The sequence below is a fragment of the Gasterosteus aculeatus genome, chromosome X (assembly GCF_964276395.1).
Source record: "Gasterosteus aculeatus chromosome X, fGasAcu3.hap1.1, whole genome shotgun sequence".
Lineage (NCBI taxonomy): Eukaryota > Metazoa > Chordata > Actinopteri > Perciformes > Gasterosteidae > Gasterosteus > Gasterosteus aculeatus.
In genome coordinates, this window is record NC_135698.1 from 15,386,323 (window position 1) to 15,400,334 (window position 14,012).

The 14,012-nt window shown below is 47.7% G+C and overlaps 1 protein-coding gene across 1 annotated transcript; it reads right to left on the reverse strand.

Annotated features, from left to right (window-relative positions):
• Nucleotides 1-8,579: 8,579 nt before the first annotated feature.
• Nucleotides 8,580-13,106, reverse strand: dusp6 (dual specificity phosphatase 6). Its single transcript, XM_078082399.1, is given in 4 exon segments — nt 8,580-10,185; nt 11,549-11,705; nt 11,708-11,974; nt 12,186-13,106. Coding segments are annotated over 4 exon segments (1,149 nt in total). The 5' UTR covers nt 12,589-13,106; the 3' UTR covers nt 8,580-9,863.
• Nucleotides 13,107-14,012: the final 906 nt, after the last annotated feature.

The window sequence follows — 14,012 nt, forward strand, 5'->3', positions numbered from 1 at the left end:
GGTTTTGGCGTCTTAGGATGACGTCGACTCAGCTCAGGAATTCCTTTAAAAAGGTGCGCTGTGGAAACAAAAAGCCTGTGTGTAGGTTCTGACAAATGTGGTCGAAATGTGGAAGCTGCAGAGACGGGCTCCGCGAGCAGATGGGCAGTTTTTTGTACAGTGAATTCCATGTACAGGAAACAGATTAATGACTTTACCACTTTGTAGACACGACCCAAAGGAAAGAAACTCAAAGTGCTCAGAATTAAAACTCTTTGCTTTTTCTTTATGTGTGAAGATTTGTTTTATTATTCTATGAGCCCACATAATAGACTGTATGTGTATGCATCGTCACATACAAGACAGATGTGAATATGTACTTTTGTTTAGTTAGATGTTGAGTTATTGCCTCCAACCAGAGACTAGAAGAGGTGGATGTCACCTGTTGGCTCGTGGAATGTTTTTTTAAAGACTCAAAGGTCTTTAAAAGGTCCATGAATTAATCGTTTTGTTTTTCTTTTTGGAACCAGAAAGGGCATGAGGAATAAACATTGTGTATTTTCAAGGATCAGAGTCTGTTTCTCATTTATTAAAAAAAGGTCTTGTAGAGGACATCGTTGAAGCCCGGTTGACCTCATGTGCAGCTCCACAAGCTGATGCTGAAAAAAAACGAGCTCCTCGCCATCCATTCACCTCCTCCCTCCCACTCACAGCCAGCGAGGCTTCTTTCAGACCAAGGACGCCCAGCTCGCCCCCATCCTGCCGGTTGAATATGATGTGTATTTACTTATCCAGCCGCCGTTGGCCTGACAACTAAGCCTAAGGTGTGATTCAACGAGGACGCACAGTATGTTCTATATTTACATACTTTTTCTGAGAATAAGGATATAATTGCTCTTGATAGCACAGCGAGATAAATGAGGAGGGAGAAGATGTTGCAGCGGTTCCAGAACAGGTTTGAATTTTCACAGAACTCCAGTTATTGGGACTGACACTTTCCATCAGAGCTTCATATGAAATAACAAACTTCCTTTATTTTATTGAATGCCATGGTCATCTTCAAAGAATCTCTGATAACATATTTGGAGGACATGGTTACTAAGGCAATGAAAAGACTTAATATGCAGCCTTGCATTCTGTTTGATCTAATTTCTTCCTTTATCTGTTTTGGATACCAGTGAAGTGGAGGGAGACACATCAGACGAACGGGGTCAAAATGTAATTTATACGTGTAGAGTGCAGCTCTTAAGTCTCCAACGCACACCTGTCACCTGTAGCCCCCATCAGCTACTTCCTAAAGAAGACAAACTAAAGCTGCATCAATGTTTCATGATGAATTACAGTATTTACCTCATGCAAATGTCAAAGTCTTCATACCTGGCCGTCAACAACAACAACTCAAGTTGTGACAGCCAGAAATGGCCAGTGCAGTTAGCATCACATGCGAGGTGCATTTTGGGTCTATTTTGGTGGATGTCAACCATCCTGTGAAGTTTTCTGTTTGTCATCCAACAGTCGGTGAAGTGTGCTGGGGATGATGAAGTGCCATTTCCTCCCACTGTCTCCCTTATTAGCTCTCTCTCCCCTCTCAGTTGTGTCAGCAGCATTACTCATACCTGGGCCGGGTGCACACCGGGCTGCCAGGCCTGGATCCGCCTTAATCACCCACTTCCACTTCCTGTTCCTCGACCTGCCAACAGCTCGCCGTGGGCGGACGCTGATGACGGGAAACGGCACAGCCGCACCAGCGAGAGAGGCGGAAGGAGGCGCTCTGGGCGACTGGGATGTTATTATAGTTTCACTGATGGGGGGGGGGTCGACCGGGTGGAGAAGCGCGGGCGACCGAGGCTGACACCCATTCAGAGCGATGCAGCTTCACAGATTCACATGAAAGATTCTCTTTAGCACTTCTTAAATGAAATCAGGGACAACAAGACAAGGACACGAGAGGGGATCCGGTTATATGTGTACACTTAAAATCACAAATAATCACTTTCACTGCTTACACACCATATTTTCTGGTGCGTTCGTTATGTCCAAGAACAGAATGAAGGCCTAAAGGCGTAGATGTGTACCGGCGATGGTAAAGAAGTCTAAGTGGTTTAGCGTGTTTGATAAAAAACATTTTGGCCGCTTTGCCGTCGGACGGAATGCAGACTGCTGCTGGACACTACTGACCCTTTGCTGCGACTGAAAATGTGAAATGAAGGCCAAGAGACAACAATGATGACAAAATAATAATAAATCTGCATGAGTGAGGATGGCACGACAGCTGGTCTGTGTGTGTGGGCGGAATGTGATGTTTTTAAATGATAATGACTATTTATACTCCTCTCGAGTTTGCTGCGTGGGCTGGAAGGAGACAGCGCCGATGATTCACAGCCTTTTGTCAACCACAGCTTCTCCTTCCTGTGGCTCTCCCTTTCCACTGGTTTTATCTAACTCTCTGCATCTCTTTTCTCCGGCACAGCAGTCATAGAAAGATGGCCGTCACTTCAGGTGGAGGCTGTGTGGGGGCGGAGGAGCCAAATTTAGCTTTTCAAGGACAGCTTTCATAAGTCTCGGATTCGATCCACAGTGAGTGTAATGAGGAAGATGTAGGTCACGAATGAACCACAAAACGATGAAGAAAGACTTTTCGTAATACTAATACTTCTAATGTAAAAGGCGGATGAGAAGATCTCAGAAGGATACCGTCAGCCCATGGAGACCATTATCATCTTCACATGGTACGACTGAACTATCATGTTATTCTAATAATACATGACACCACACAGACCGACTCCTAATGACAACAGTTGTTCATGCTAAAGAGAGGAAAAAATATCTACGTCCGAATTACGTGAATGTTCAATTTAAAATGTAATTCTAATCATAGGTGGCAGTCGTCTGCATAGAGACGGTGTCGGGGTGGACAGGTGGATCAACAACAACGAAGTGCCCCCTTTGTGTCCCAAAAACATAAATCATTGTTGACTTATTTCAAATTTAAACCTATAACTAAAACAACATAACAACCGTAAGCATAAATCAATAAGAAGGAGGTGAAGAATGACGACTTCCGGCAAAGTGACGGCCAATCTGAACTTTTCTGACATCATTATAGAAGAAGTGGTTGGTCTTCTTGGATGGATGTCTCCATACGGCACGTTGTTTGTACAGCTGAAGAAGAGTTTGCATTTCCTGAAGCAAACAGACTCTCTATCACCGACTCCCCAACCATAAAGGTTGCTGCTTTGGTATAAACCATGAAGATCAAACATCTCGCCCGCTGCTTGGCCTGTGTCTGAGACAGCTGTCGGGCGTGAATCCATCACATCCACAGTAAGGGTCACAGGGGTGACGGAGGAGGCAGCAGGGACGGGTTGGTGGGTGTCACGTGGCAAGCGTATCCACCGACCTTTAAAGAGGAAATCCGAGACACGTGAACATCTGAGCGCCTGCGGTCACAGGCGGCGAAGCTCGTCGTTTGATGAGAAAGAAATGGAGGGCACATCTGCAACTTGAGCACACGGCAGTTGGTCGGGCGTGGGGTTGGAATCCGGCTTTTGTCGATTTTGGCTGCAGATGGCGTGTTTTTGCGCCTGGCTTTGATTGGACATGTTTTAGCATTCAGTGAGATTCAAACACCAACCATAAAATGAAACACGTTGCTTTAGTTTAGCCTTAGTGATTATCAGCCTCTCCTGGAATGATTTAATATGTAACCATAGGAACGACACAAAAGACTTTAATTCACCACAAAAAATATATAAATGTTGAAAGAAACTGAAGTAACTGGAGTTTTGAATCTTTAAATAATAAGTATAGTCAGGAGAGACTTCTGAACTTTTAACAATGATTTATTAACACAAGTATTAAAAGTGCAAAGTTTGTTGGGGCTTGGACTCCATCCAGCCGTAGGATAGACCGGGGGGCTGGGATGCCGAGATCAGATGAGGCATACCCCCCCCCCTCTGGGAGTCGAGACACTGGTGGCGGTGGTGGTAGAGAATAAGTTGCTCCCCTCTTTCGATGTGCCAGATTCCCCTGCTGATTGGAGGTGTCAGGGGTGGTGGCGGGTTGCGTCTGGTGCCTGCTGAAATGACAACTGACAGCAACAGAGATGAGAACAGCTTTTAACGTTAACCAGCACCGACGTGATTGGTTTACAGAAACGGTGCCTCCGCCCCCAATCAGCTTATGGCGTACCCACATAGACAGCGGGCCCCCCGCATTAGCTTCTCCAGTCTTCCTGACTGAATTTACGGCTGAGCTTCATTTCTCCCTGAGCCTGAGGGTGTGGAGCTTAAACTTTTGCAGCTTTACCATGAGTGAAAATGTTTAATTCATTAACTAAGAGAAAAAATTAATTGGTGTCTGATTCAAAAGGTTACATTTTAAGCTTTAAGAGTTCACTCTTCTAAAGCAAAGCTGAAGTAGTGCTGTTGTCGCGCTGAAGAATAAGAAACGGCCTTGCTGTGGAAGTTGCGTGGGCTGTGATAGAGAACAGTGTATTACATTGTGCAAACTGAACACACACAGGGAGAGAAAAACACGAGGTCCTAAACAAAGATCTTCATTCTGAACCCCCCCCCCCCTCCCCCACCCCTCTCAATCCCCCCCCAACTCCAGACATTCCTTCCCAGCATTCCAGAGGGCTGGTGGGCGGTGTCACAGGTCACAAGGACACAAGTGAGGAGTTTAACAGTCGGAAATAAATGAAACCTGCACGCATGCTTGTGCTCTATCTATTGTGCAGACCTAATACTGTAATAAGTCTATAATGATGTACTTCTCTCTTGATTTATTATTGTGAATATAAGATTATAGTCTGAATCTTTCAAGCATTGTTAGAAAAAGAGTAAATGAAGGTTCGTTAAGAGTTAAATAGACCATAAAGCAGGGGGTGCTTTAGGGCGGGGCTTGCTGTGATTGACCGGTTGCTACTTCATCCCTTTCAAAATGTGTTTTCAAGACATTCAAACTAATTTTAACATTTTGTTTGCCTCAAAATAGTATTAAGGCCATTCAGCATTCACTTATGTCTCTTGTAGCTGCTAAAAAACAAGAACAAGATGGCGACTTGAAGACCAGATCATTGAAGACTCGTCCAAATGGGAACAAAAGCCACTATTTTTTGGATCGCTGGTTCAGGTTAGGCAAGCGGGTATTGATAGCTACGCTCAGGGCGCGTCTCCAAGAAATAAAAGTAATGTCTCCAACGTGAGTTATGCCTAAACAGGAATGTGTCTGTGTGCAAATCCTCACACAGGAAGTAGTTAGGAAGTAGTTTTCTTTATCTGCGAGCTGCTCCATCTGTTGCTGCCCAAGAGATTTTGGTCGCAGTCTGTTCTCTGAGCGGGATTAATAATCCGTTTAGAGGCAGGTTGTGTGTTTGTGTGTGTGCGTCTGTATGTGTGTGTGTCTGTGTTGGAGAGAGAGAGCTGGAAAGTGTGATGTTGTAGCGATCGTGAGGGTTGGCAGTGAAAATGATAGCACGGCTGGCATGCAAGTGTGTGTGTGTGTGTGTGTGTGTGTGTGTGTGTGTGTGTGCGTGTGTGTTAGAGTGTTTGCTCCCTTTTATGTCTGTGTGTTTTCAGAGTGCGTCTGAAGGCCGAGTGTTTGTGTGTGTGTGTGTGTGTGTGTGTGTGTGTGTGTGTGTGTCTGCATTTGCAATTTTGGAACTTGTAACACAATCTCAGAGGGCAACAGGAAATTGCTGGAGTGGATGAGGGGGAAGCAATGTGCCATGAGACAGGTGGGCGCTGTGTGTGTGTGGGGGGGGCTGATAGAGGGACGGGTGGAGGAGGCAGAGATGAAGTCTGGGGGTGGAGTCTGCTGTCAACACGCCGTCACCGGAGGGTAAGAGGCGCAGGAACCGTTAGTTGAGGATTAGCAGGGGCGCCAAGTTTAGGTCCCTCTCTTGCCTTTATTTTTATGGCAACGGAATGGGGGGGGGGGAGGGGCCTCCACCCCGAGCCCACAGCTGGATGTCGTGTCAGTACTCAATCACAAAGCGGATGTGGCATTTTCAACACCGCAAGGCGTTAGTTTGCGCGACGTGTCGGGAGGAATGAGGCCGTTTCTTCCTCTTTTTCCTCCGTAACACAAAGGAGAGCAAGTTGCCAGAAACTCAACAATTACTCGTCCAGGTGCCGCTTTCACAGGCTTTTGAACGTTTACTTTTTTTTCAATTTGGGCCCAATGTTCGTGTTCTGGAACAGAAAAACCTCCCTGTGGACGGGCAACTTAGCTTCACCCAACTGGAGGACGGCGTTGTCGCCAAGCAGCTGGAGTCGTGATGCATTTTTGCGACTAAATAACTCTGCAGCCAAAACAGAAAATGAGCTTTTATTAATCCAATATGCAGGTTGTTCATGTTCAAGTATGGATCTCGCTTATATTTGGCTGCGTTACCTTTTCTCCTCTCTGATTTAGCATTCTTTTATATGCTTTTTTGTTGCCCATGGTCTTTGTTCAACAACATTACATTCAAGCTTAAAAAATAAACGTGGGGTTCATCTTTCAGATTTGTTTGCCTCAGAACGTATTTTCTGCAATAATCCCAGACGCCCGTTACCACAACTCCTAAAGGTGACGATAGAGGTCAAAGTTCAAACTTCATTATTGTTATCAGCATAACTCCTGTCACCCGGAAGATGCAATTTAACGGCTATTTACTTGGAGAAGAAGGAAAAAGTTCAGCTCCATATTGATTTAAACATATTTAATTTGGGTTTGAACTTGAGTTTACTAAACCGAGATCAGTTGACCTTGTTTTAAAGATGGTTTTTAAAAACGCTGCTTAGAGTTTATCTTGGATTAAATTAATCATTGTTGGTGCAACCTGACTGTAACCCAGCTATGGCCTCTGATAAGCCTGACTCCTGTACATTCTGCCATCTGAACACATGTCTACGTGTCGACCCCCCCCCCCCCCCCCCCCACTGACAGAACATACGTGTTTCCAGGTCCCTGTATGGCCTGGCCTGTCGAAAGCCGCTGCGATGAAGGGGCTGAGAGGGGAGAGGGGGGGGGGGGGGGGGGGGGGCATCTACATGCCTGCCTAAAATTAGCACAGGTAGTTTCCTGTGACCTTTAATCCTGAGCTTTAAAAACCAGCAAAGGCCAGGCCACAGACAGGAAGAGCGGCCCCGGGGGAGCTCGGCATGCCGCACATACCCCTGGCCCCATCGCTCAGTCGACAGTCCGGCCGTGACATCATGCCGGCCGTTTGCTAAGAATAAGAGCTTGGCTATAGTTGGGGTTGAGGTTTTGATGGACGATACCCATCGACATCGGCAACCGCCGGGTCCAAACCGCCACCGTGTCCTTGAGCGAGATATTTCTCGGGCTGACAGAGTTTGATCATGTGCACACAGAGTGTTCAGTCTTAACTCAATTAATTCATCTTTGTGCCTGTAGGACACATTTTATCAAACTTTACATTGGTTGGGGCGCAGTTGTCGGGACGTCACTCTTTCGTCTTTGAACAGTAGGTTCTCGAGTAGTTGTAACGGCGGCCATCTTGGTTTACGGCCGTCAACCTTTTGCAATAGTGAATGGAAGGGATAATTATTTGGAGAGGTGGCGTCTTTGGTGGAGACCTGTCAATCACAGGGTAGCTTGGATTAGATTTGGTTCAACGTTATTGTCATTGCACAGAGTACAGGTACTGAGACAACAGAATGCAGTTTAGCATCTAACCGTGAAGCGGTTGGGATGTTGATTAGAGAATATCAATGTGTTTCTCTATGTGATGGTCTGTTTGACTCTAAATTGATCATAATTTAAGAAATGAACATCATGCTGTATTGAAGAAGAGAGTAGAAGAAAAATAATTCAATAAATGAGGGTAGAAACGTTTTCACTCTGGTGCCTTTCCAAAGAAACCATTTCTTTGGTTATGGTTTAGTTTTTCTTTTTGAAGTTGATTAGTGTGCTAAAGGTTGCCTTGCTTTTATATATATGTAGAAAAGGAGTTGCACCTGTAAAGTTTCTACAGTACAAACCACATATATAAATATGTTAAATGAAAACTGTTTGCTGTATTTTTGTTTAGGCAAACTCTCGTGAGTAAAATGTCAAAATAAGAACTCTCCGATTTGTAGAAAACTTTGAATGAGTTAAAACAAAGTACGGTGCTTCCTTGATTCTACGAGTCATTTTAATATGAAATGATTACCCAGGATTTCGTAAATTTCATTTGAACTGGAAAGTGGGCGAGCGCTAGGAGTCTTTGTATAAATCATTTACGTCAGGACATGAGTGTGCAGATTTGGGCCTTTGTTACGTAGCCAATGATTCACTAGCTTTGTTTTCCCTTCAAACTAAATAAAGAAATCTCAGACTACTTTATGCAAAACAGGTCGTCCAGAAATTGCTGCACCTGGAAAAAACGGCCGGGCTGTTTTCTGCGATTCGGTGAATGATTGTTGCGACGGGGGACGCGGTGACTCGAGCGCTGCAGTTAATGAGCGGTGAGCCAGATTTGTTTTGTAGTCGTGACGCCGGCCGGTTGCTTCGCACACGCGACTGTCGAGGAGACGCTTATGAAAACGCGCCCACGTGGAAAACGGACAACAAACAATGCAAAAACAGGCATGAGTGGATGAAGTGTAGACAAAATAGTAATTTATTTATAATAAGTTATCTTTTCTTTACATTCGTAAGAGAGGAAAGCGTGGGGGGGGGGGGGGGGGGGGGGGATTGGCAGAGGTCGCCACAGATGGCTTCCTCTGGAAAATGGCCTTCTTTGTAGAGGGGCATTCTTTTTTCTCTTACAAATAAAAACTGCATTTCCCTGAAGAGGCGAGGGTGAGCAAAGCCTCGTGACTGTGCACAGCTCAAGATGTCTCACATTGACCTTCAGAGATGCGGACCATTCGGTCTCCAACGTTCCCTATCTTCTGTGTGGTGCCAAAAAATAATCATTTATTTTTGGGTGAAAATATATATATTTTTTTTAAAATCTCTGGGATGCTCAAGAAAACTGGGGGAATCTCTCTGAAGGTCAATGCAAAATTAATAACACATTTTGAGCGCAAAAGTAAGGCAAACCACCAAGGTGACTTTGATTCGTAAGGGGGCGGGAGCAAAAACAAGGCCCGTCGGCTCAATTCACACGTAAAGCGATCATCAAATATATTACACATGTACACATTTTTGCACAATTCTTGGAAAATCCTACTTGATTTTTTTGGCATAATCAACTTAGACATACTGATCAATATGCAGTTTGTTTGCTTACATGAAAGTAGAATATGAAACAAAGAGTACCCACTTGTTGCAAAGGGTACATAGTAGAGCAAGGCTTTTATATTATATAAGATATATTCACAACGTATAAATGTGTGAGAAGTCTCCACAAATGCAAAATCGAGTCACGTTTATAGCGTGCCGTCTGAAGCCGGGGTCCACCCCCCACAGGCAAGTCTTCACAGAAGACGAAGGAGACAACGCACCCTGGTGCCTAACATGTTAAAAAACGAGTTTCATTTTTAGATCTGTCCAGTTTGAACAATCGTGTCTCTTTGGCACACCAGCCCAGGAGCTCTGGAGCATCAGCTGTCCAACAAATCACTTTAAGTTTCGTCAAGATACTAAGACAAAAAGAGAGGGGGAAAAAAAGGCTACATGAGTCCGACAGCGATGTAAAGTTTGAAGAAGGTATCTCGTTTCCTTTGTCTCTTTCGCTGTCTCTCCTCATCTGGTCAGCAAGCAGCTGCGTCTCGGCCGGACGGCTTCGGCCCTCCGGTCGTCCCGCTCAGTGGGGGTCGCCCGCATCAATAAGGTCAGGCGCACGGTCCCACGGCAGACGGCGGAAACAAGAGAAAACTTTTTGCAGCTTTTCCGAAAAAGGGAGGCCCACGAATCCCTCCGGCGGGGAGCGGCGGCCCGCCTCACGTGGACTCCAGGGGGTCCAGCTGGAAGGCGTTGTGGTTGGTCGGGGTGGTGAAGTAGAGCTGCTGGCTGGGCGCTGCGATGCGGTTGTCGCACGGGCTCTTGAGGCCCAGCGTGCGCTCAAAGTCCAGCAGCTGGCCCATGAAGTTGAAGTTGGGCGAGATGTTGGACTTCTTCATCTTGACGATGTCGTAGGCGTCGTTCATGGACAGGTTGAGCTTCTGCATCAGGTAGGCCACCGTCACGGTGACGGAGCGGCTGATGCCCGCCAGGCAGTGGACCAGGACGCCGCACTTCTGGCCTCGAGCTTCGTCTGAGAAAAAATAAAATGGAAAAATTATAGACATCTTCCAGAACAACACGGAGCAGCAATTCATTACGACAATGGACGTTTGGATGACAAATGAATGAAAACAACCGTCCCTTTATAAGCGTGTTGTAGAACTACGGTGGCCTACAGGTAACAGAAAGCACACCTGGAGCCTCTGTAGAAACATGGAGGACAAGTCCACACTGGCCCTTTAACTTCTGAACTCTTTAGTGGGAACGTTTTTTTCCACGCACTAGTCCTCCTGCGACGAAAGGTGCTTCTCCTTTTCCACACAGAGCGAAAAAAGCTCGCAATAAACATCTGTGACATTCAAGTCAAACTGTGCTGGAAGCCGGAGCGGCTCCAGGGAGCGAGAGCAGCGGAAGTTATTATCCCGGCTATCTCCCATGCGTGACAGTCAACAAACAAGTGGAGGGGGGGGGGGGGGGGGGGTCCACAAAACACAGCCGACATTCTTTGGATTTTTTTTTTTTGTGGGGGGGACTATTACGGTCTATTAAACCATTCTTTTGCTTGCCGACAATGGTGCCATTTGGCCGTGTAAACGTAGGAGTCACGAGGGCTCCCTGTCAGGGCCAACAGGATGTCAACAGGGCCTGTAAATGGCTCCTTTTGTAATGTGTGGTGGGGGGTGGGGGGGGGGGGTAGTGTGTGGAGGGCAATGCCATGTCCTAGATTACTTTCATTGCCACTTCCTTCCTGTCACGCTCAAATTACCACCCTCCACTCATCCCCCCCCCCCCCTCCCCCTCCAGTGTTCTCCTGTTTCAACACTGCCCTTTGTGCCTGCAAATTACTCAAGCGCCGGGGGACAAGAGACCGGCCAGGACACCACCCCCCCCCCCCTCTCCCTCTACTGAAGTCAAACCATTGGTACAACGGTGCACTTCAGCCTGCCGCCATCGGCGGCAGACTTCTCTGTCCTCCTCTGCTCACTGATAAGACAGCCGGGGACACCTCGTCTAATCTGTGCTGGACAACGCCATCAAAGACTATGGTTATGGCAGATTATGGCTATCTGCTTCCCGCCTCTGTTCAGAACAATCACACCGTCATGAAATGATTAGTCCAATAATAAAGTCGCTTCCTGCTACTCAAATGTGATGAATGTGCTTTCTGTGTGTGTGTGTGTGTGTGTGTGTGTGTGTCATTATGATCATGTGTTTGGCTCTTGAACTGCTGGCCAAACAAAACAAGCAAGCAACTTTTTTTCAATACATTCCTTTCTCTTACAATTTAAAGACATGATTTTTCTTCTTTATCCCTAATGGAGGTCATTATTACTGGCAGCCCAGCCCGTGAACTTGGGGTGGTGGAGGATTCAGCCCTGCGGGATTTACTCACCGATGAAGCCCGATGGCCTCCGGAAAGAACTGCGAGAGGTTCTGGCTCCAGTGGTCCGAGATGGGGATCTGCTTGTACTTAAACTCCCCCGCGTTCTCGAAGAGGTTGGGCAGGTTGGGGTCACGTTGAGGATTGTACTTGATGCCGTACTCCTCCAGCACGTCAGGTTGGTGGAGTCTTTGGCGCAGCCCAGGTACAGGTGCGGCAGGATCTCCACCGGGTAGCAGGGCTGCGGGTTGGACAGCGGGCTGCCGTCCGAGTCCGTGGCGCTGCTCGGCTCCCGGTCGATGTCCGACTCGATGTCAGAGGAGTCCGGAGCTGATCCGCAGTCCGCCGAGGCCAGCACCTGCGCGGTGGGGGAGCTGGTGTTGGAGGTGCCGTCCAGGTTGGTTTCGCACAGACCCGGATACTCGGCCTGGAATTTACTGAAGCCACCTGGAGGGAAAAGGGAAGCAGACGGGATAAGATATCAATTCATCTCTGCGGGAGCTCCTGTTCTGCGCCTGTTATATTTCAATATGTTCTGTTTACATACACATGCGCGATATTCTTGAGTCCAATTTTCTAAGTAGCGCGCGCGCGCCCGTCTCTGCGCAAAGATCCCCGGGGTGCGAATGAACAGAAAACGTGAATGAACCGTACTCACCCTCCAGATAATAGGCCTTGTAGCCCTCGTCCTTCATCCTCCTCAGCAGCAGACCCAGCACCGAGCCGCCGTCCACGTTCTCGTTCCACTCCCGGCTGTACTCGTCGTAAAGCACGATGGTGTCCGTCTTGCAGCGGCGCACGAACTTCTCCCGGTCCTCGCCGTCGGAGAGCAGCGAGCGCACGGGCAGGTTGCCCTTCTTGAGGCGGCGCAGCATGATGCTCGGGATGGCCACGTTGATGGCCGTGTCGACGTGCGACGACTCGTAGAGCTCCTGCGCCCGGCAGTCCATCACCAGCAGCCCGTCCCTGCGCGTCTCCAGCTGCTCCGCAGCCAGCACACGGTCTTGCTTATCGCCCATTACGGAGTCGAGCTGGATGACGGGTCTGAGCTTGTCGAGCATTTATAAGCAGGAGTTGTGGGGGACAGGATCTGGGAGAAGCGAGGTTCTTGGAGAGGTTTCTGGCTGCAGCGAGAAGGCAGCAACGATTTTTTTTTTTAAATGTTTTTTTTCCGCAGAAAAATATCGGAATTGCGGAATAAAAGCTAAATCCTACAGTGCGCTCCGTGCGCTTGGGGACGGACGCGGGTTTCCTTCACAGATCGATGGCTCCGCTCGCGATCATTCATGCGTCTGTGCGTGTGATTTCTCAATGAGTGGCGCCGGGGCTCTTATATGACTCCACGGCTCTGCGCGCGAATGCTCTTCTTCCTGTTTTGGAAAGAAATCCGCAGGTTGCGCCGGAGACTGTGCACCGTGCGGGTTAAGCGCGTCTTATTCGTGCGTGCGGGGTGCCGCGTGTTTCTCTCGGTCCGCGATGTGAATCGACGCTCTGCGGGCTCTGACTCTGCCTCTCTGGCTGCTCTGTCTCCCTCTCTGTCTCTGGCTCTGCGGCGCTGGCTGTATGGCTACAAACCAGGGAAGGCGTGTCCATCGGGTTACATTGTGTCCGCCCCGGCCAATCAGAGGAGGCCGCAGTGGCGGTCGCCTTGGCAACGAGGGCCCGGATGGAGCGGCCCCGTGCTGATGAATGTTAATGAGTTTGTCATTCACAAAACGGAGAGGAATTTCCGCTCCGGATCAAGTGAGTGCAAACAAACAGTAGAGCTGCGGGGAGGAGGAAGGGGGAGCGGGGGGGGGGGGGGGGGGTATTAAGGAGTCTATCATTTCATCGTTCTCCACCTAATGATTCTTTAAGAAAATACAACAAATACAACACTTTAAAAATGTGCTGTATTATTAAAAATATTATTATTATAAGATATGATCATTTGCAACGAGACAAGAGATAAGTACAAAACAAGATGAGACCAAATACAATATATGGTTAGTGTATGAGTTCTGACGCATGGACAAACATCAACAATGTCTGGACTTAGTGGACTGACCAGAATCACTGCGACACCCCTGGCTGAAATACAGCCCCTCTGGGGGGGGGGGGGGGGGGGGGGGCAATATGCCGTTGCAATGACAACGACAACGATAACGACATGCTGTCATTTTTTTCGTGCTGATGTCCTTCGCATCAAAATATATGGATCTTCACACGGTGAAGATCACCTTTCCTATCTCCGTTTATGAACACATGAAGTCAGCATCGCAATGAGAATCGCCACAGCAAAGTTCAACTCTGTAAATAACGAGCCGTAACACAGCAGGTTTCTGCCCAAATATGGCCGTGTTTCCTTTTGACAGCGTGTCTCACCCTTATCTGTCTCTTTGTCTGTCCCCCACCTCGGATACGGACACAGGAGGAGTTCATCAATCACCTGACATCGACCCTCGGGGGACGCTGTGGCGTTCAGGGCGGTTTATTTACTCACTAT